The following is a 20,734-nucleotide window of genomic DNA, read 5'->3' as shown; positions in this document are numbered from 1 at the left end:
TCTTCCAAATTGTCTTTCCTCTTCCGCCTTCCCTTGTTTCTGAATGACATTTTAGTGCTATTGGCATTTTAGACTGTAATTCTATATTATATTTTTTAGAGTTTTCTCTCCCCAATTACTTTAATCTCAAGCCCCTAAATCCTAGATCAGTCCTTGGTTATAATTTATATTTATCAATATGGGGAACTGTTCCTTAGGTATTGTTAAGGAATTTGACAACGCAGAAGTAAGGGAAGACACTGTTCGGTGTTTTAACATGTACATATGTTTTTATTTTGCTTGTTTGTTTTTCTGGTAAAATGTCACATAAAGTCAAACTTGCTATTTTAATTACATTTAACCACATGTACATATCTTATTCATTATTTAGTTTATTTCTTTTTGGCTGTGCTGAGTTTCATTGCTGTGCAGGCTTTCTCTAGCTGTGGTGCTCAGGCTTCTCATTGTGGTGGGTTTTCTTGTCTCAGACCATGGGTTCTAGGGCACATGGGCTCAGTAGTTGAAGCTTGGGGGATCAGTTGCCCCAGGCATGTGCGATCTTAGTTTCCTGACCAGGAATGCACCAATTCTCTGACCAATGTCTCCTGCATTGGAAGGTGGATTCCTAAACACTGGACCACCAGGGAAGTCCCTGTACCTGTGTTTGTAATGTATGGTACTTGGAGCAACTTTGGAAGTCTGGGCAAAACTCTAGGTAATTTATGATGTCACAGACATAAATTACTTTTGCCAACTGGGTGAGAAAACAGAGTTTTTCCATACCATGGCCACTCAGACCACTTTGGATGTCAGACGTGTGGATTCCTTTACAAGAAACTCTAGTTGTCTATGGATAGAACCTGGGTGTCCTGAAATTTAACTTGATTCTGACAAAAACTAGAGTTAACCCCATGGGTTAAGGGCTCAAACCCACAAGATTGCCACACTCAGTGGTTCAGATGATAAAGAATCTGCCTGCAATGTGGGAGACACAGTTTCCATCCCTGGGTCAGGAAGATCCACTGAAGAAAGGAATGGCAACCTACTCCAGGATTCTTGCCTGGACAACTGCATGGACAGAGGAGCCTTGCCGGCGGCTACCATCCATTGGGCCACAAACAGTCGGACATGACTGATCGACTAACACTTTCACTTTTGGTCACAATTGAGTGGAAGGAGACCTGGCTTCCTGTCATGGATATCACTGCCCATTCTTATAGAGTTCTTGGCCCATATCCCATCTACCCTGGCTCTACAGATGCCCTGCACCCTGTCTGATAAATAAGAACCCAGTAGGGACACTCATGAAAGGTCATAGCATCTTGTTTTTACTTCTTATGATTCTTTGAAGAATTCTGGGAGGCAGAGGGCTTGTCATTTGGGGGACTGACACCCTGAGGCCCTGGAGGGTCGTCTCCAGCATGGGAACCGCTCTCTTCTTCAGTACTGGATCCTGGTGGAGAAGGGGCCTTCTTTTTTGAACCCCACATCCAAGCCCCAATTTTTGCCCCAGCAGAGCCCAGGAGGATGTTGGATGATGTGGAAAGTCCAGCTGCCCCTGGGAAAGAGGACGAGGTTAGAGCACAAGGGGACAGGCAGGCCCAGCAGCCCTCAGCAAGGCTGTGGAAGTCAGATATCCCAGGACCATCTGGAGGCCCAAGAAATAGACATCCCACCTTTGTTCCCTCCTCTACTTCCTGATACCCCAGGATGTCTTGGGGGGAGGGGAAGCTGCACATGGCTGCCCAAAGAGGAGACATGAACTCTGATGGTCAGTCCATCAGCGACAGGACAGACCCTCTGAGAAATGACAGGCTGCCCCTCCCTCCACAGCACCAGGCTGGGCCCAGGGAGGGGCCCTATCTATAGGGTTGAGGAGGAATGCCCCCCTCCTGGGCTGCACACCACTCATCCCACCAACCATATTCCCAAGTAGAAGAGGGGACAGTGAGGGTAACACAAAGGATCAGGGACCCTGATGACCACGAAGCTGGAAGAAGCACAGAGGCCCTCCTTTAGGCTTGGCCTCTTGCCTGAATCCTGAGCTGGTTTGTCACACCCTCCCCCTCCTCCTGCCCGGACACCTACCCACGGACTGGAGAGTGGCCACCAGGCTGCCGGCGGCAACTCCACCCCCATTGGCCACAGCGGCCGCTGACATCATCTTGGCTGCGATGGAGGAGGCCGCGATTCCAGCCCCGGTGAAGCCCATGGCGCCCAGCACCACGGGAACAGACCCCACGGCCAGGGCTGTAGGGAGAGGATAGATTTGGGGTTAGCCCCATGGGACCGACTCCCTAGATCTCCCTGACACCTTCCTGTGACATGAGGTGAGGGGTCCACTTTGCTCTCCTGAGAGCCTCGGTGTCCGAGGCAAGGGAAGGCTGTAGATGTGGACACACGTGGGTAGGGGGGACCCCTCCAAAAACCTTAATCCCAGGCCTCGTTTGTGCCTCGTTTTAGCTGTGTTCCTGGGAACCTCAGGAGTCCTCCCTGGGCTTGAAACAAGCAGGGGTTTGACGGGGAACTGGTGTCTTTCACGCAAGCACAGGCCCACAGTATGAGGACAGAACTGCTCTTCTGAAAAGGTGCTGGGTGGAGGCTTCTGACCTCTGGCCCAAGGCCGCTGGTGAGGATCCCCCTGGGTCCCTACATCTCAGATGGTGCAGGCATAGAACCTTCTGCAACCTGGAACCTTGTATGTCTACACCGTCCACATGGTGGACACACGTGGCACTGAGCACTTGAGACTGGCTGGTGTGACAGAAATGCTTGATTTTCTTTGATTCCAGCCACCGCGAATGACCCTCACCAGTGGATGACCCTCACCAGTGGATGACCCTAACTGGGCTCACTGGATGGGCTCCAAGGATTACAGAGCAGTTCTGAGGAGTACACACAGCTCAGCTCACACATTTCCTATAAGCCTTTGCAAGAAACCATGCCCCGGCTTTCTGGGGAGAAATCACAGATTCAGATAGCTCTAATGCCTTGCCTGGGTTCCCACAGTCTGCACTCGGGAGAAGCTGAGATTGGCAGTGGGTGATGTGAATGGCTTTGCTTTGGTTCCTTCTTGGCAAGGTTCTTGTTACCTCAAGAATTCCACCTCTGACCACTTCTACCCCACCCCTACCACCCAGTTCTTGAGGCTCAAGGCAATCTTGGACTCGGTCAAGGCCAGACTCTCCCAGCCGCCCAAGGACAGGGGCACATGGGGCCTTGAGTTGCTTTACAAAGAGACTCACCTCCTCCGATCACGGCTGCAGCAGTCTTGCCTGTAGACAGAAAGAACTCCCGTGAATAGTCAGCATTTGCCTTCCCCTACGTCTCTGCTGCTGTCCCAGTGGGAAGGGTTCCCTGGAGTTGGGATCACAGGACAGAGCATTTGCCTTCCCCTACGTCTCTGCTGCTGTCCCAGTGGGAAGGGTTCCCTGGAGTTGGGATCACAGGACAGAGCAGCCCCTGTGTGGCTCTCTGCTTTTACATAGTAGCCTGATAGTCCAGGAATCAGAGGAGGATGGACAAGAGTCCAGAGCTCTGTGATGCTCCAGACGGGAGCACAACCTGCCTTGAAACGGTTTCATACTGCTCCTTAACTTTAATACCTTCAGCATCATTTTCTCAAAAAGAAAAAAAAAATAAGTCAGAAAAGCATGCTGATTTTATTTGCAATGGAATAAATTTGACTGTTCTGGTTTGTTCATCTTTCAGACACCCTGTGCCCTTCCGAGGATATAGCTTGAGTGGAAGCACCCTGTCCTCCAGGGCTCAGCCTACTTATGACTTTCTGCACAAAGCATCCCTGACTCTCCCATCAGGAAATGTGTGTGCTGCCCTGTGGCTGGAGCCCCTGGCCACACTGGATTCCAGCAAGCCTGTACCACACTGAATTGCTCAGAGCTCTTGGGTCTGGCAGGGACACCTGACTGCAGCGGGGACTGGGGTGTTCGGCAGTAGAGACCAGGTGTTACAGAGATTTCCGGAACTGTGGGAGTGAGCTCAGCCAGCTCCCCAGGAAGAGGAGCCTTGATGCCAGGCAAGGAGGAAAAGGTGCAAAATCAGCCTTGGGCCCCCAGTCATTTCTGGAAGGTTGTAGTTCCTGGCTCACCAACACCTCTCTGTCCATCAGGAGCCCTGACTTGTCTTGAGGGCTTCTATTTCTGCACAGATGAAATTTCTAACAACCTGGTCTTTCAGTTCTCACCTCCCTACTTCCAAGGATCTTAGACTCTATGCCACACACACCCAAGGTCATACCCTATACCTATGCTGCCTGCTATGGGAAGCACTAGCTATGTGTACTACTTAAATCTTGAAAGTGAAAGAGAAAGTCGTTCAGTCCTGTCTGACTCCTTGTAATCCCATGGACTATACAGTCCATGGAATTCTCCAGGCCAAAATACTGGAGTGGGTAGCCTTTCCCTTCTCCAGTGGATCTTCCAACCCAGGGATCGAACCCAGGTTTCCCACATTGTAGGCAGATTCCTTATCAACTGAACCACAGTGAATTACAATGAAATAAAGATTACAACTCCGTTTCTGGGTCACATGACCCAGTTCTCATTAGTCAAACATGGCTAGCGGCTACTGTCTTGGATCACACAAAGTTCATGGTCATCACTACAGAAAGCTCTATTGGACAGTGGGGCCCTAGATCTTGTCACTGACAAACATTGCTTCCTCCCTGTGATCAACTTCAGCACCCCTCTAGAAACTCCCAGCTCCTCCTTTCACAGATTCTGATTTCAATATAGCCTTCAACAGTTCCTCAACCGCAATGAAATTTTTGATCTCTGTCCAGACACAACTTGGAGATGCTAGGGATTCGGTTCCAGGTTATTGCAATAAAGCAATTATCAGATGATTTTTTTGGTTCCCCATTGCATATAAAAGTTATGTTTATAATATGCTGGAGTCTACTAAGTGAGCAATGCCCTTATGTATTAAAAAATGTGTATATCTTAAGTTAAAAATACTTTATTGCTAAAAATATGGACCAACTCTGCCAACTCTTGGTTGCTACAAGCCTTCAAATAGTTTAAAAAAAAAAAAAAAAAGGATATCTGCAAACTCCAATAAAATGAGATTTGCCCACATTAGTTTCCTGAGGCTGCAGTAACTAATGACCACAAGCTCTGTTCATTCTCTCATGTTCTCCCAGTTCTGGAGGTTAGGGGTGTAGGCAGAGCCCGGCTCTCTCTGAAGGCTCCGGGGAGGATCTTTCCTTGACTTTTTCAACATCATTGTCTAGTGCTTGCTGACAACTCCTGGCTTGTGGCTGCCTCGCTCCAATCTCTCTGACTCCACCAGTGCCACCCTCGTGGGCATCAGCTCTCCTTGTCCAGGATCAGAGATGGGGGAAACACACAGAATGAGACACGTCTGTTGGCTGCTGGGTACAGAGAAGAGTGAAGGTGTTGGGGTCCCTCCTTGGCCCTGGTGCCCACAGGCGAAAGTTCACCTCCTTAGTGAGGATGAGGAGGCACTTGTTGATCTGGCTTCTGCTTCTACCCTGGGGAAAGAATAGAAGCCATGCCCAGCCCTCAGCATTCAATCTTTTGCCTGACAAATCCAGGAACATCTTCCAGGACTCTGCCACACATTCCCAATGTTCCTGAGCCACCTCCACCTAAAGACTCAATGTGAGTCTACTGTGCTCCTGCTGCCACAGAATTTTTCCACAAGGCAGTATGATTCTCTATCGTTTCTACTTTTTGAGTGTTTTAAAGTCAAGTGTAAATCCTCCTTCTCTGCCGTCTCCCAACATGCCAAGTACTGGCTTGGGAACAAGGAAGCTCTGAAGGAGAATTTCAGAAAAAGAAATATGAATGAAGCATATCTTTGTGCATGCAAAGTCATGTTATGATCTGAATGTTTGTGTTCCTGTATTTTCACAGGTTGAAACCAAATACCCCATGTGATGGTGTTAGGAGGGGAGCTTCTGGGAGGTGATTCGGTCTTGAAGCCAGAGCCGTCTTGTTTGAGATCAGTTTCCTTATGAGAGAGACTCCTCCACCCCATCCCCCTGCCAGTTCCTTTGTTCCTCCCAGCATAGACGCTTACAGGGATGGCTGTCTAGGAAGTGAGCTCTCACAACACACAGTCTACCGGTGTCCTGATCTGTGACTTCCTAGGCTATACAAAAGTGAAAAATAAATTTCTGTTCTTTTTAAGACACCTAGGTTATGGCATTTTGTTATACACCCATAATGATCTACATCAAGAGACAATCCCCACAGTGGAAAGGCAACCAATAGAATGGGAGAAAACCTTGGCAAATCATGTATCTGCTGCTAAGTCGCTTCAGTCGTGTCTGACTCTGTGCGACCCCAGAGACGGCAGCCCACCAGGCTCCTCCGTCCATAGGATTTTCAGGCAAGAGTACTGGAGTGGGGTGCCATTGCCTTCTCCATCATGTATCTAGTAAGGGACTAATATTCAAGGTGTGGCAGATAGAATTCCTATGAGAGAGAACTCAAAGAGCTCGGTTTAAGATTGGGCAAAGAATTCAAATAGGCAATTTCCTAAAGAGATACAAATGGCTAACAAGCATTAGGAAAGATGCTCAAATTCAGTCATCATTAGGGAAATGTAAATCAAAACCATGAGATACCACTTCACATCCATCAGGATACTTACTATTTAGAAAAAAAAAAAAAAACATAAAACAACAAGCCTTGGTTAGCACGTGGAGGAGGGGGCACTCTTGTGCACTGTTGGTAGGAATGTAAAATGGTGCAAGAGCTGTGGAGAACACTATGGCAGTTCCTGAAAACATTAAAATAGAAAATCATATGATCCAGCAGCAAGCCGATTTCTGGATATGATTTAAGGGGTCTTGAAGAGATATTTGCACTGCGTGTTCATAGCAGTATTTTTCACAGTTGTCAAGAAGTGGAAGCAATCTAAGTGTCCATGGATGGATAAATGGGTCATCACCACATGCTAGAGGCCACAAGGGAATACCATTCTGCATTAAAGAGGAAGCTATGTCGTATGGGTGAACCTAGGGCCTTATGCTAAGTGAAATAAACGCTGACATGGAAATTAGATTACCTTACTCAAATTATAGAAATAGAAAGAATTGTGGTTTCCAGGAGCTGGGAGCAGGAGGAGACAGATAATTAATGTTTAACATGTACAGAGTTTCCATTTCGGGAAATGAAAAGAATTCTAGAGATCAAGTATACAACAATGCAAATGTAGTTAACACTATTCAACCTACGCTGACAAACTCTCATCTTGGCAAATTAAATTCTATAGTGTATTATCACCTGATTTAAGAAAAAACATAGATGTACCTTTGGTGCCCTGGCACTAGGCTGTCCCACATTAGAGGTAACTCTGCTCTTGGAGGGTGTGTTCTGGGAGGACATTAGTCACCAGGCCCTGGGGTATCAAAGGAGGAGCACAAATGGAGAAATGAAACTTACCTGCCTTGGGTGCTGTGGGGCAACAGGGCAAACATGGGCAGTGAACTTTGATTGGCAAGGAGCTGTGCCTGAGACTGGGCCTGCCGGCTGTCAGGCATCTAACCTGAGCAGCACCTCTGCCCCACCTAATTGGAGATGACCCGACACTGAGAGACCAGTAAGAGTGACCTCATCCTACCCCTGTCCTTAAAAACAAACCTATGAAGGCCCAGAGAGGGCAAGTGACTGGCTCTGGGTCACTCAGCAAGTCAGAGGCAGAGCTAAACCCTGAAGTGTGGTCCCTCTGATTCTAGAGCATTATTTATTTCATCTCCTGGACACTGTGGCTTTTTTCTGACAGTGTGGCAGAGAGATTCCATCAGGAAGACTGTCCTTACACTGCCAACTTAGCAGGTAGAGCTGAGCAGTGGGTGTGGGGTGAGGATCTGTGGATTGGTGCTCAGAGATACCTTACCTGCATAATGGTAGAAATTGCTGCCTTTCGACTTGGGGGGATCTGTGAGGTCAGAGCCAGAGCCATCTGGCCCCTGATGTGGCCCCTGTGGTGCCTTCCCAGGAGAAGAGCCATCAGAGGCCTGGTTGGTTGACTGGGAAGGTTCTTCTTCCTCTGGAAGAAAGAAATAATGGGGGAGCACACAGCGGGGCGGGCAGCTGGGGAACAGACCCCACACAGCCCCCTCCACCTTTTCCTGAAGACCCCAGAATCTCTGATGTAGGGAGGGGAACTCAGGGGAAGCTGAGCTGAGAGGTGCCAAGGGTGCTTGGAGGTGAACCAGGGAGAAGACAGAGAGAGGGAGGCCCAGCACCAGTGGAGAGCTGGGGGTCCTGACTGCACAGAGCAGGAGGCTGAGGCCCAGGGGGAAGAGCCTTGATGGGCCCAGAGCACCTGGTGGCAGCACCAGGCCAGAACCCAGGAACCCCAGGCTCCGGGCCACCCACCCTCGGGAGCTTTCCCAAGGGCACTCACCTTCCGGCAGCAGTTCTGGCAGGAGGGGGCCCAAGGCATAGCCTTCCCCGCTCTCTATGGCTCTAGCTGACATCCTGGAGGCGATGTGGGAACACTGGTTCTGGATCCAAGGACACCACTGTCTTTTTAGAAACAGAGTGTGAAATTAAAACTGCTCTGTCTGATTTCAGGCTTTCCTTATAGCTCAGATGGTAAAGAATCTGCCTGCAATGCAGGAGACCCTGGTTTCATTCCTGGGTTGGGAAGATTCACTGGAGAAGAGATAGGCTACCAACTCCAGTATTCTTGGGCTTCCCTTGTGGCTCAGTGGGTAAAGAATCCACCTACAATGTGGGAGACGTGGGTTCAATTTCTGGGTTGGGAAGATCCCCCAGAGAAGGGAAAGGCTACCCATTCCAGTATTCTGGCCTGGAGAGTTTCATGGACTGTGTAGTCCATGGGGTGGCAAAGACTTGGACATGACTGAGCGACTTTCACTTTCACTGCCTGATTTAGGCTGCACTAAGGTTTCAGGGGGGTATCTTTCTGCCGTTCCAGCCCTGCCCTCTGTCCCACTGCAGCCTATGGGCCACTTACAGCCCACCCCCTTAATCGGCTCAGACCACAGTTTTGAAGTTAATAATGACTTTGCTTGGCTCCCTGATCTCCAGAATCCTGGCCACCTCTAACACCCCATCTCTGTCCCCTGCTCACTGCCCACCTGGTCTAAGTTTCAGGGCTTCATAGTAACCTGGGTCAAGACAAGACCAGAGGTTCCCAATGCCCCATGGTAAAGGTGGGCTCAAGCCCCCTCCGCACACTCAGCTCTGGTCACAGGGTCAGCAGTCCTGATAGAAGTGGAGAGGGAGGCTGAGAGTGGAGTCCCTTTGCTCCCTCCCCTCCCCACCTCCCAGGCCCCCACTTACCCTGCTTAGTATTATTGGGGATCAAAGAGTAGTGTGTGAAGCCCGGCCCAAAGTGAGGCTGTTGAGAACTCCAGCAGGCTAAATAGTCCCTCCCTGGATTACCTCTGACTTCAAGAGTCCAAGAGGGAAGTGAGTCACCCTCATCCCTGGCTTGGTGCCACATAGACCTCACCTTTGCATGCTAATGGGAGGGTGAGGGGCGGGGCTTCTACAAGAACATGGCTTTCCCTCTCAGAGTCCCCTTCTTGGATATGTGAGGAATCTCTAGTCCTCCTTTTTATAAAACTCACCTGCAGTTCTCGTGAACTTTATTTTCCCTGCCCTCCATGATTTGCAGGTTTACGTTACAAAACGTTTTTCCTGACTGACAAATGGCACAGAGCCCCAATCTCATATCAGTAATAACGGAGGAGGCAGAACAGGTTGATGGTCAAGAGCACCATCTCTGACCAGTGCCTGGGGAGGAATCCTTAGTTGCGACTAAGGCAGTGAATTACCCTTGATGTGCCTTAGTTTGCTGACACCCTGGCATGAACAGAATAGGTGGTATTACTATATTTACTTCTTTTTGTCCCTTGAAGTGTTAGTCACTCTGTCGTGTCTGACTCTTGGTGACCCCAAGACTGTAGCCTGCCAGGCTCCTCAGTCCTTGGGGATTCTCCAGGCAAGATTACTGGAGTGGGTTGCCGTGCCCTACTCCAGCGGATCTTCCCGACCCAGGGATTGAACCCAGGTCTCCTGCATTACAGACTAGATTCTTTACCACCTGAGGCACCAGGGAAGCCATTCTGTCTCTTATCCCTGGTGGAATAAATCTTATGAATAGCATAGATTTGTCTGTCTTCTCCTGGGTCTAGAGCTCAATAAATATGTTTTGAATGGTAGAACAAAGAAGAAGAGGAAAGTGAGAATGTCAATGTGAAGCTGGGTCAGGGAACAAGGGGCAGAAAATGGGGGAAGGGGCAGAATCAGTGTTGGAAGAGGCCTCTGCTTGGGACAGGCTGGGGTGTCTTGGGAATGGAGGCCTTGTCCCTCCTGCAAGATGAGGACAGGAGGGGCCAGAGCCAGGGCCCTGTCTTTCCCCCACCCCCACCTCTGCTTAAGCTTTGGGGCAACAAAGCCAAACATTTCAGCAAATCTGCTCCAGTTTCGGTGAGCCGCTGCGGGACGCTGTCCATGGGGCCAAGAGCAAAGAGACTGCAGGAGCCCCTCCTTGGTGTCACTTGGTGTTGACTTTCCTGGCAGAATTCAGGACACAAGAAACATCCCCGACCTGGAGAATCAGGCCGATTGGTTTCTCTGAAATTCCTGTCACTAGAAGATAGCTAGAAAGACAGCCTATGAAACAGAAAAGACTAGTATCATCCGATCACAGGTGACATTAAAAACACCATCCATCCCTGTCTCTTTGACCTAAGGGCTGTGGTGGTCACCCTGGGTCACGGTCTGGGACCCGGTCCCATCTGGGACGCTGGAGGAGCTTGAGAACTGACTGGGTTCTGGATGCCTGGCTCCTTTATGATGATACCTGGACAGGGTTTGGGGACCAGGCCCTGAGGGCACCGCCAGCTGAGATCTGCCTCCTCAACCAGGTCTGGGCACTGTGGGAGGACCCTGATGGGGTGCTTGACCTGGGCAGGGTAACCTACCCCTTCATGTACCTTCTCTCCTCTTAGGCAGGGCCTGAGCCTCAGAGGGCAAAAGTTGTACCTTGGGACCTTGCTCTTCCTGCTTCCTTGGCAGGACAGAGAATAATCTTTGTTTGGTGGAGATTTACAGGAACATAGTGCCCTGACTGGGACCTGACCTCTAGAACAAGGGATCTGACATCAGGAAGGTTACAATAATCAACTACACCCCTCCCTCGTTTTTCCTAGAAAAAGGCTTTACTGAAAGCTTCCAGATTTCTGGATTTTTAAGGCATGAGCCACCTGTCTCCTTCCTGGCCCTGCAAGAAACAGTCCTCTGCTCCAAACTGACGTTTTGATATTGTTTGGCCCCACTGTTTGCTGGGCACACGGACATACATTCGGTTATATGACCTCTTCCTTGGGTTCTATAATTTGCCAAAAGGCTCACAGAACTCAGGAAAGCACTTTCCTTACTATTACTGATATACTACAAAGAGTATTAAAGGATGCAAGTCAACAGCCAGATGGAAAGATACCTCTGATGAGGTTGGAGTACAGGAGTTGCGGTCCCTGTGGAGTCTGGGGTGCATCACCCTTCCAGAGTGTGGATGTGTTATTGTTTCCCAATTGGCAGTTCTCAGAACTCCATATTTTAGGGATATTGATGGAGGCCCCATAGTGTAGGTGTTATGGAATATTAGCTTCATTTTTATCCCTCTCCTCGCCCTGCAGGATTGGGGTTGGGGCTGATCACGGCTTGGTCTTTCTGGTGACCAGCTCCCATCCAGGAGCCCAGCTAGAATCACCCCATTAGAACAAAGGATGTTTCTGTCACTCAGGAAACTCCAAGGAATATAGGAGCTCTCTGTAAGATACACCTATCACTGGTACAAAGGTTTTAGGAGTTCTGTGTTAGGCATTAGGGTCAAAGATCAATATATATATATTTTTTTCCTTATTATTTCACATCATCATGATATTCCATATTACTTCACATCACCTTCTGCTAAAACAAAATGCCAAAATTATTTCCCTTTAAGAAAGAATAGCAAATTAATTGTTTTACTACTAGTATTAATTATTTTAGTAATCAGAATTAGATGCAGGTTAAATACTTTGTGATAAGAATATATGGGTGATGTAGTTTCTGCTTTACTTGCTAAACATTCAAATAATGATAGATTTAAAGGAAGTTCCCAAGTTCGTGCAGAGGGGTTCTGGGGATCCTTCACCCAGTTAACTCCATTGCTTATATATTATGTAATGATAGTATAAGCGAAAAGCTAGGAAGCTAACACTGGGAGAAAGAGTGTTTATGTTATTTTACTACATATGTAACCAATATTGCCTCAAGATACGGAACTATTCCATCACCACTGAACCTCTCTCTAACTGAAGCCTCACACTGAACCTCTAACCATCTCCCTAGCCCAGCTTTCCTTATCCCTTGAAACCACTAATCTGTTTTATATGTCTATAATTATGTCATTTTAAGAATGTTATATATTTTGTGATGGGCTTTTTTTCATTCAACATAATGCAGTTTAGATCCATTGAAGTTGTGCGTATCAATAGTTTGTTCCTTTCTATTGTTGAGAAGTATACCATGATATAGATCCACAGAGTTTTCCCCGCAGTTTTATTGAAACATAATTGATGTATACCATTGTGTAAGTTATAGTGTGCAATGTGATTTAATACATGTATATATTGCAAAAAGATTATGTACACTGCCGTTTGTTTATCCATTCACCTATCTTGGTTGTTTCCGGTTTTTGGCTATTAGCTATTAAAGCTGCTATGAACTATCAACAAATGGCCCCTGACCAGGTCAGTACTCTTTGTAACTTTTGGTACCAGGTTCAACTACAAAAGTGGAGTTGAAGAGTCTGTTCTCAGCTAGAATCAACTGCTTACTCATTCATTCATTCATTCATTCAACAAATATCTATGACTCACAAAGTCAGTCAGGCACTGATTAGACATTTTGGGGGGATGGATGCCAAGATAAATCTGACAGGATTTCGTGAGGAGTTTGCAATCTAGGAAGAAATATAAGACAAGAAAAATACATCTCTTTCTCTAATACAGAGCCACAAATGCTATTCAGCACAGCAAAAGCTCTGGGAATCCTGAAGAAGGAGATGTTGAGACAAATTCTTAGCCTGAATTATACTTTATTCAACTGTGGTTACATGTTTGAAACAACATTCTTCAAGGAAATTATTATGAATTTCAAGTTAATTCAATCTCAATGCTTTTATACTTTGAACTACATATTGAGCTAAGGGTCACAAAGCTGGTTTTGAGACAACTTCCTTGCCAGGTCTAAGGCTCTCCAAGCAACTTACTTTGCAGAGTGAGGAAATTTGACAGCTATTGTTTTCTTCTCAGTTTGAAACCAACTCAGAAAGAATGCCATTTCAACACTGTATCTATAATAATCAGGAAAAGTTTTATTATGAAAAAATAATGCATACATAAAAACTTAATCTGACGTCAGACTTTCCATCTCATGTGTCATTCATAACTTCTCCCCTTTCCCCAGCTTACATTTGATTCAGGCTCTCATGTGGAGAGGTTTCAGAAGGGGAAGGGAGACAGAATCTGCTCCTCACTTTTCTTTCCTCTACTTCCTTCCCAAATGGCTGCTTTTGGCAATGTCAGGGTCAACTGAGTAGAGCCATGAGACATAAAGGTGCAAAAAGCTATTTTACTTTAGGTGGTACAGTATGTAGAGGCCTCTTGACTGTCCAATAGAGCTGTCTCTGTCAGGGAGGACATCCAAACAAAAGCTGCCCTTTTCTCTCCAAGGATGTTTTGGTGGTTAATTTTATGCATCAGTTTGACTGGGTCATCATGCACAGATATTTTTCACACATTATTCTACATGTTTTTGTGAAGGTGTTTTTAGATGAGATTAATATTTAATATCTAGACAGCATATTAAAAACCAGAGACCTTGCTTTGCCGATAAAGGTCTGTATAATCAAAGTGATGGTTTTTCCAGTAGTCATGGATGGATGTGAGAGTTGGACCATAAAGAAGGCTGAGCGCTGAAGAATTGATGCCTTCAAACTGTGATGCTGGAGAAGACTCTAGAGAGTCCCTTGGACACCAAGGAGATCAAAACAGTCAATCCTAAGGGAAATCAATGCTGAATATTCATTGGAAGGACTGATGCTGAAGCTCCAATACTTTGGCCATCTGAGCTCATTGGAAAAGACCTTGAAGTTGGGAAAGATTGAGGGCAGGAGGAGAAGTGGGCGACAGAGGATGAGCTGGTTGGATGGCATCACTGACTCAATGGACATGAGTTTGAGCAAACTCTGGGAGATAATGAAGGACAGGGCAACCTGGCATGCTGCAGTCCACTGGGTCACAAATTGCTGGACACGACTTAGTGACTAAACAACACCAAACATTTAAAAAATATTATTATTATTATTATTATTATTACAATTTTGCGGTGTGCTGGGTCTTCATTGCAGTGCACCGGTGTGGTTGTTGCTCCAAGGCATGGGAGACATTAGTTCCTCAACCAGGGAGTCAACCCATATCCCTTGCATTGGAAGACACATTCTTAACTACTGGACCACCAGGAAGTCCTAAATGACATAAACATTTACATCTGTGGACTTTGAGCAAAGTAGATTCCCCTCCACGGTGTGGGTGTGCCCCAGCCAAGCAGTTGAAGGCCTTAATACAACAAGAATTGACTTTCCCATAGCAAGCAGGGATTCTGTGAGCTAATTGCCTTAGGATGCTTTGCCCGAGTCTTCAGCCTGCTGGACTACCTCAGCAGATCTTGGATTCACTCAGTTTCCACAATCACTGTAACTCAATTCCTTAAAACAAACCTCTCTATATATATGGTATTCTGTTGATTCTGGGTCTCTGGAGAAAGTGAAATTGAAAGTGTTAGTCGCTTGGTCATGTCTGACTCTTTGCAACTCCATGGACTGTAGCCCACCAGGCTCCTCTGTCCACGGGATTTCCCAGGCAAGAATACTAGTGCAGTTTGCCATTTCCTTCTCCAGGGAATCCTCCCAACCCAGGGATCAAATTCAGGTCTCCAGCATGGCAGGCAGATTCTTTACCATCTGAGCCACCAGGGAGAACCCTGACTAATACAGATGCTTTTGTTAGTTTTTTGGAGGCCTCCACTGAGAATCGCTATGTATCTTTTGGACCCCATAAGACAGCCCCCAAGTACCACCTCTGGGACCCTACTTCTAGCCTCTTTCTGGGGAGGTCCCTTTTCCCTTGGCCACCAACCGGCCAAGGTTTGTCAAGGTTCTGTCACGACAACCCTGCAACGCTCCCGAGCTGGGTAGCTGGCCCAGAGGAGACAGGAAACTGTCCTATTATGGAGGGATATGCAGCCTTTCCTCCTCACTCTGCCATCAGGGACAGCTCCAGTCTCGTCATCACTTCCTCTTCAGGCACCACTTAGACACAGACTATGCCACCTAGACTCTTGGGGATACATTGGCAAGTGCCCCCAAGGAATGAGTTAAGCTGTGTCCCATGGTGGCGCTGTGAAGGCTCACTTGACCTGAGCTTGGTGAATTCCCTCCTTGAAACTTTAGGACTTCCCAAGGCCACCAGACATAGAGATAGTCTATGGGAAAAGTTCTTGAGAAACCTGTATGCAGGTCAGGAAGCAACAGTTAGAACTGGACATGGAACAACAGACTGGTTCCAAATAGGAAAAGGAGTACGTCAAGGCTATATATTGTCACCCTGCTTATTTAACTTCTATGCAGAGTACATCATGAGAAACGCTGGACTGGAAGAAGCACAAGCTGGAATCAAGATTGCCGGGAGAAATATCAATAACCTCAGATATGCAGATGACACCACCCTTATGGCAGAAAGTGAAGAGGAACTCAAAAGCCTCTTGATGAAAGTGAAAGTGGAGAGTGAAAAAGTTGGCTTAAAGCTCAACATTCAGAAAACGAAGATCATGGCATCCAGTCCCATCACTTCATGGGAAATAGATGGGGAAACAGTGGAAACAGTGTCAGACTTTATTTTTCTGGGCTCCAAAATCACTACAGATCGTGAGTGCAGCCATGAAATTAAAAGACGCTTACTCCTTGGAAGAAAAGTTATGACCAACCTAGATAACATATTGAAAAGCAGAGACATTACTTTGCCAACAAAGGCCCGTCTAGTCAAGGCTATGGTTTTTCCAGTGGTCATGCATGGATGTGAGAGTTGATCTGTGAAGAAGGCTGAGCGCCAAAGAATTGATGCTTTTGAACTGTGGTGTTGGAGAAGACTCTTGAGAGTCCCTTGGACTGCAAGGAGATCCAACCAGTCCATTCTGAAGGAGATCAGTCCTGGGATTTCTTTGGAAGGAATGATGCTAAAGCTGAAACTCCAGTACTTTGGCCACCTCATGCGAAGAGTTGACTCACTGGAAAATACTGATGCTGGGAGGGATTGGGGGCAAGAGAAGGGGAAGACAGAGGATGAGATGGCTGGATGGCATCACCGACTCAATGGACGTGAGTCTGAGTGAACTCTGGGAGTTGGTGATGGACAGGGAGGCCTGGCGTGCTGCGATTTATGGGGTCACAAAGAGTCAGACACGACTGAGCGACTGAATTGAACTGAACTGAGGGAAAAGTTTCCAGATCACCAGATGGTCTGGTGATCCCCACATGGAAAAAATGATTACCTACTGTGGAGCTGACTTCTCTGCATGTAACAAAAGACCCAGTTTAGCTTGATGACTGGAAGCAGGCCCACCTTCCCCAACCATCAGTGAGCAATAGGCGGAGGCATGAAAACCTGGGGAGAACTGAACCTCCAGTACAGACTGGTTGAGTTGTAAAATGGTAGTCGCTCAGTCCTGTCCGACTCCGTGCGACCCTACGAACTGCAGCTCGCCAGGCTCCTCTGTCCATGGAATTCTCCAGGCAAGAATACTATAATGGTTGAGGGGTCGGTTAAATGCTAAAACGTTTGCGAGGTTCCAGGCACACAGCCGATACGTAACACAGTGCGCTGAAACTAAAGCAAAAAGACAAGAAAACTTGCATTCCCGTGCATAAGCTAGCACAGAAGTCTCCTGGAGGAAGCAGGGCAGACCTCACCTGTTGCGCTTGCTGGAGGAGGACCTACAGTTCAGTTCAGTCGCTCAGTCGTGTCCGACTCTTGGCGACCCCATGAATCGCAGCACGCCAGGCCTCCCTGTCCATCACCAAACTCCCGGAGTTCACCCAGACTCACGTCCATCGAGTCAGTGATGCCATCCAGCCATCTCATCCTCTGTCGTCCCCTTCTCCTCCTGCAAGCGCAGGCTAATTTCACGCGCGCCCACAATCCGGCAGTCAGCCGCGCCGCAGCGAATCAAGTGCGGCGTCTAGAATGGGGGCGGGACTTCCTTCGCTGCGCGCACGCGTGCCTGCATGCAAGCCCCGCCCCGGAACTGCGGCGGACGCTGCCGCGGCACGCCGGTGCTGCGTGTTTGGAGGCGTTTGCTGGGCGTCTGAGGGGGCCGCGGCAGGGTAGCCTCGCGGTGAGTGCCGGAGTCGGAGCGGGGCTGGGGGCGGGCTCTCGCGGTGGGCTCCTCCAAGCCCTCGGGTTCTCGGGACCAGAGAGGGGTGGCCGCCGGCCTTGTCAAGCGCCCTGGCCGACCCTGCTCTGGGGGCCTCTTCTAGGGCCTCCGAATCAGCCGAGCGGGCGTCAGGGCTTGGCTGTTCGGCTTCTCCGCTTGGTGCGCCCGTTCGAGCCTGAGACGAGGCGCCGGTGCGGCGCCGGGCCGGGCCCCAGAAGGAGGGACCCCCTGGCTTACCCCGCGAGTCACACTCCGCGTCCTCGCCCCGCTTGTGCCTGCTCCTCACGCCTCCCCTCGGTTGGTGAGGGTAGTCTGTGATCGCGGCGTCGCGGATGCGGGGTGGGATTGGACCTTCCCTGCACGCTGGCGTGCTTTGCCCAGGGGGCGCGATGCAAAGCGGTTCTGAACGTGCGCCACTTTTTCGTCATGGCGTGACAATCCAAGGAGCCGCAGGCTCTCTCATCCCCATTTTCCAGACGAGGAACTGAGACTCGTGGAGATGAATAACGGCCACCCCAGACCCAGAGCTGACCAGTGGCGCGTCAGGATTCGAACTTAGGTCTCCCTTTGTTTTCCACGGAAGCTATGATTTTCCTCTGCCTTTCTGAAAAAGGGAGGACGTGGATCAAGTTCCAGTCAAACGAGTTGTGCATCAGTGGTTTTTAAATTACTTAAAATGTAATGATTAAAGCTGGCTGGGTTTTAAGTCACTTGGCAACAGCCAGAGTGGTGACACAGGCATTTGACCTCTTGGGGTAAGATTTGAGAGGGAAGAAAGCTTTGTGCACTCAGTAGAGCCGACCTCCTCACGCACCCTCCAGCGACCGCCCCTCTTAGATTCTTATTATGGCTTCAGAATGGCTTGGTGTGGTAGGCTTCACCCTCCACGCTTTAGGTGAGTTTATAGCAGGTAAATCCCTCCCACCTTTTTAAAATATGAACACTCTGAGGTTCAGAGAGGATTGAGCAGGACCTGCCAAGGGCACCCAGGCAGTAAGTATTGGGTCTGAAATCCAAACTGGATCTAGTTCGTCTGTCTTTGCTACACCTCCTGCGTCCTCTCTGTTGTAGGCCTAGCTGCGTGCTCTTAGGTATATTTCTTCTCTTCTGTGATCTTCTCCAGCTGGCAGCATCAGTGTTAGAGCCATCTTTGTGTCCTTACTTTTTTGTAAGACCTGATAGCTGCTTAGGAAATATTTGTTGCCTTAGAATCCTTTGCTTCTCAGTTGCCAATCTAATGGAACATTTTTTTCCTTTTCAGCAGCCATGAAGTTGAAAGAGAAAAAATCAAGACCGAAGCCAACAAACTGTGGCAGATTTCAGAAGAAGGGAATCAAAGTTGTGGGAAAATGGAAGGAGGTGAAGATAGACCCAAATATGTTTGCAGACGGACAGATGGATGACTTGGTGTGCTTTGAGGAACTGACAGATTATCGGTTGGTCTCCCCTGCCCAGAGTTCCTCCAGTCTCTTCTCAAAGGGAGAGCCCAAGAAGAGAAAGGCACAGGCTGTTGGAGAAGGAGAGGAGGAGGGAGAGCCTGGCTCTTCAAAGAAAAAGATGAAGTTGAAGAAGAGTAAAGATGTGGAAACTGAAGGAACCAGTTCCCAGAAAGCGTTTGAGCTCAAAGATACTGAGCCAGCGCCCCAGGGAGAGGGCACAGTTTGTCCTGATCCAGAGGTAGGGGAGATGGCATCCGAAAGCCCGGCCCAGACTATACCAAAAAAGAAGAAAAAGAAAGGGAAAAAAAAATCAGAGCCTTCCCAGGGTATTTCTCCAAAGGTGCCCAAAAAAGCAAAAACGTGGATGCCTGAAATGCATGATCACAAAGCAGATGTATCGGCTTGGAAGGATCTGTTTGTACCCAAGCCGGTTCTCCGAGCACTCAGCTTTCTAGGCTTCTCTGCCCCCACACCAATCCAAGCGCTGACCTTGGCACCTGCCATTCGTGACAAACTGGACATCCTTGGGGCTGCTGAGACAGGTAAGGGCATTCTTATCTGGCCAGGGCGAGATTGCTTCTGGATTGAGCTTGTGGCCACTAACAGGCTGGATGGTTGGGAGACTGGGGAATGTTGGGAACATGACCACAAAAGCACTGTTGCATGAAGACTTTAAGAAGTCCGCTAGCTCTGGGTTGAAATGGCTCACTTCCTGAGTGGTGCCCTGTGCAGGTCACTTTATTTCTCTCAGCCCTGTAGTCTGCATTATCAATTGGAGGTAGGTAAATTCAGTACCTATATCTTTTGCTGTGTGCTCTGTACTCAGTCGTTCAGTTCTGTCGGACTCTTTGCAACCCCATGGACTGTAGCCCTCCAGGCTCCTCTGTCCATGGGGTTCTTCAGGCAAGAATACTGGAGCACGTAGCTCTTCCCTTCTCCAGGGAATCTTCCCAACCCAGGGATTGAACCTGGATCTCCTATACTGCAGGTGAATTCTTTACCACTGAGCCACAAGGGAAGCCCTTTTTGCTATGTGGGTTAAGTGTAAATGCTTACTAAATTTATACATTTACACAATAGTAAACTGCTAACAAAAAACAATAGTAAACTAAAATTTACACAGTACATTGTAAGTAATCGGTGAAAGTGAAAGTCACTCAGTCGTGTCCTACTCTTTGCGACCTCATGGACTATATACAGTCCATGGAATTGTTCAGGCCAGAGTACTGGAGTGGGTAGCCTTTACCTTCTCCAAGGGATCTTCCCAACCCAGGGATTGAACCCAGGTCTCCCTCATTGCAGGCAGATTCTTTACCAGCTGAGCCACCAGGGAAGCCCAAGTGATCTGTAAATGGTAGTTTTTTTCAATTCTTGAACCTTTTCTGCATGACTCGGGGGTAAAGTGGGACTAAGATCAGCCCTCTGGAGAGGTAGATCTTCATCAGTATAAAGAAGTGTCTAATTCTCAAGAGTTGTCTACAGATAAAAAGGGCTGCATTGGGAGTTGGTGGGTTTATTGGCATTGGAAGGTTTTGAGTGTGTGATAACCATTGGTTAGATTTTGTAGGCAAATTTGGGCAGGCGGTGACTGTTGAACTAGGCATTGTTTAAAGGTCCCTCATACCCTGGGCCGTCTGCGGCTTTCTGAAGCGATGCTAGGTTGACACCCTGGGAGACTAAACTGTTGATGGGGGTAAGGAGCAAACAGACCTGAAACTAGTAGTCCAACTGGACCAACAGTAACCATTGGAAATAACATATGCTATGCAAGCCTCATGTGTAATTTAAAATTCCCTAGGAGCCATATTA

At 48.1% G+C, this 20,734-nt stretch overlaps 2 protein-coding genes across 5 annotated transcripts in view; one reads left to right on the top strand and one right to left on the bottom strand.

Annotated features, from left to right (window-relative positions):
• The window catches only part of DDX24 (DEAD-box helicase 24), a 326,942-nt gene that overhangs the window by 290,906 nt on the left and 15,302 nt on the right, over positions 1-20,734 (top strand). The window contains exons 2-3 of one of the 3 annotated variants that reach the window (XM_055556560.1): positions 17,342-17,447; positions 18,748-19,467. In XM_055556560.1, the coding sequence (XP_055412535.1) occupies positions 18,753-19,467 (715 nt within the window). In that variant the 5' untranslated portion in view covers positions 17,342-17,447; positions 18,748-18,752. Of the gene's footprint in view, positions 1-17,308; positions 17,448-18,747; positions 19,468-20,734 lie in introns of those variants that run through there. The other 2 variants (XM_055556558.1, XM_055556561.1) reach the window with 2 other exon arrangements.
• LOC129634386 (interferon alpha-inducible protein 27-like protein 2) lies at positions 250-17,231 on the bottom strand. Of its 2 annotated transcripts, none has more exons than XM_055556565.1 (6): positions 17,023-17,231; positions 8,380-8,497; positions 7,867-8,019; positions 3,225-3,254; positions 2,068-2,229; positions 250-1,537 (listed from the first exon to the last, which is right to left on the bottom strand). In XM_055556565.1, exons 2-6 carry the CDS (start codon positions 8,450-8,452, stop codon positions 1,308-1,310), a joined length of 648 nt encoding a protein of 215 aa, XP_055412540.1. In that variant the 5' UTR covers positions 8,453-8,497; positions 17,023-17,231; the 3' UTR covers positions 250-1,307. The 2 variants fall into 2 exon arrangements, with proteins under 2 accessions (XP_055412540.1, XP_055412539.1); XM_055556564.1 differs by having other exon boundaries at positions 8,380-8,501; positions 17,023-17,230.

The sequence above is a fragment of the Bubalus kerabau genome, chromosome 19 (genome assembly GCF_029407905.1).
Source record: "Bubalus kerabau isolate K-KA32 ecotype Philippines breed swamp buffalo chromosome 19, PCC_UOA_SB_1v2, whole genome shotgun sequence".
In the NCBI taxonomy this organism is placed as follows: domain Eukaryota; kingdom Metazoa; phylum Chordata; class Mammalia; order Artiodactyla; family Bovidae; genus Bubalus; species Bubalus kerabau.
This window is presented reverse-complemented; position numbering and strand designations above follow the sequence as displayed.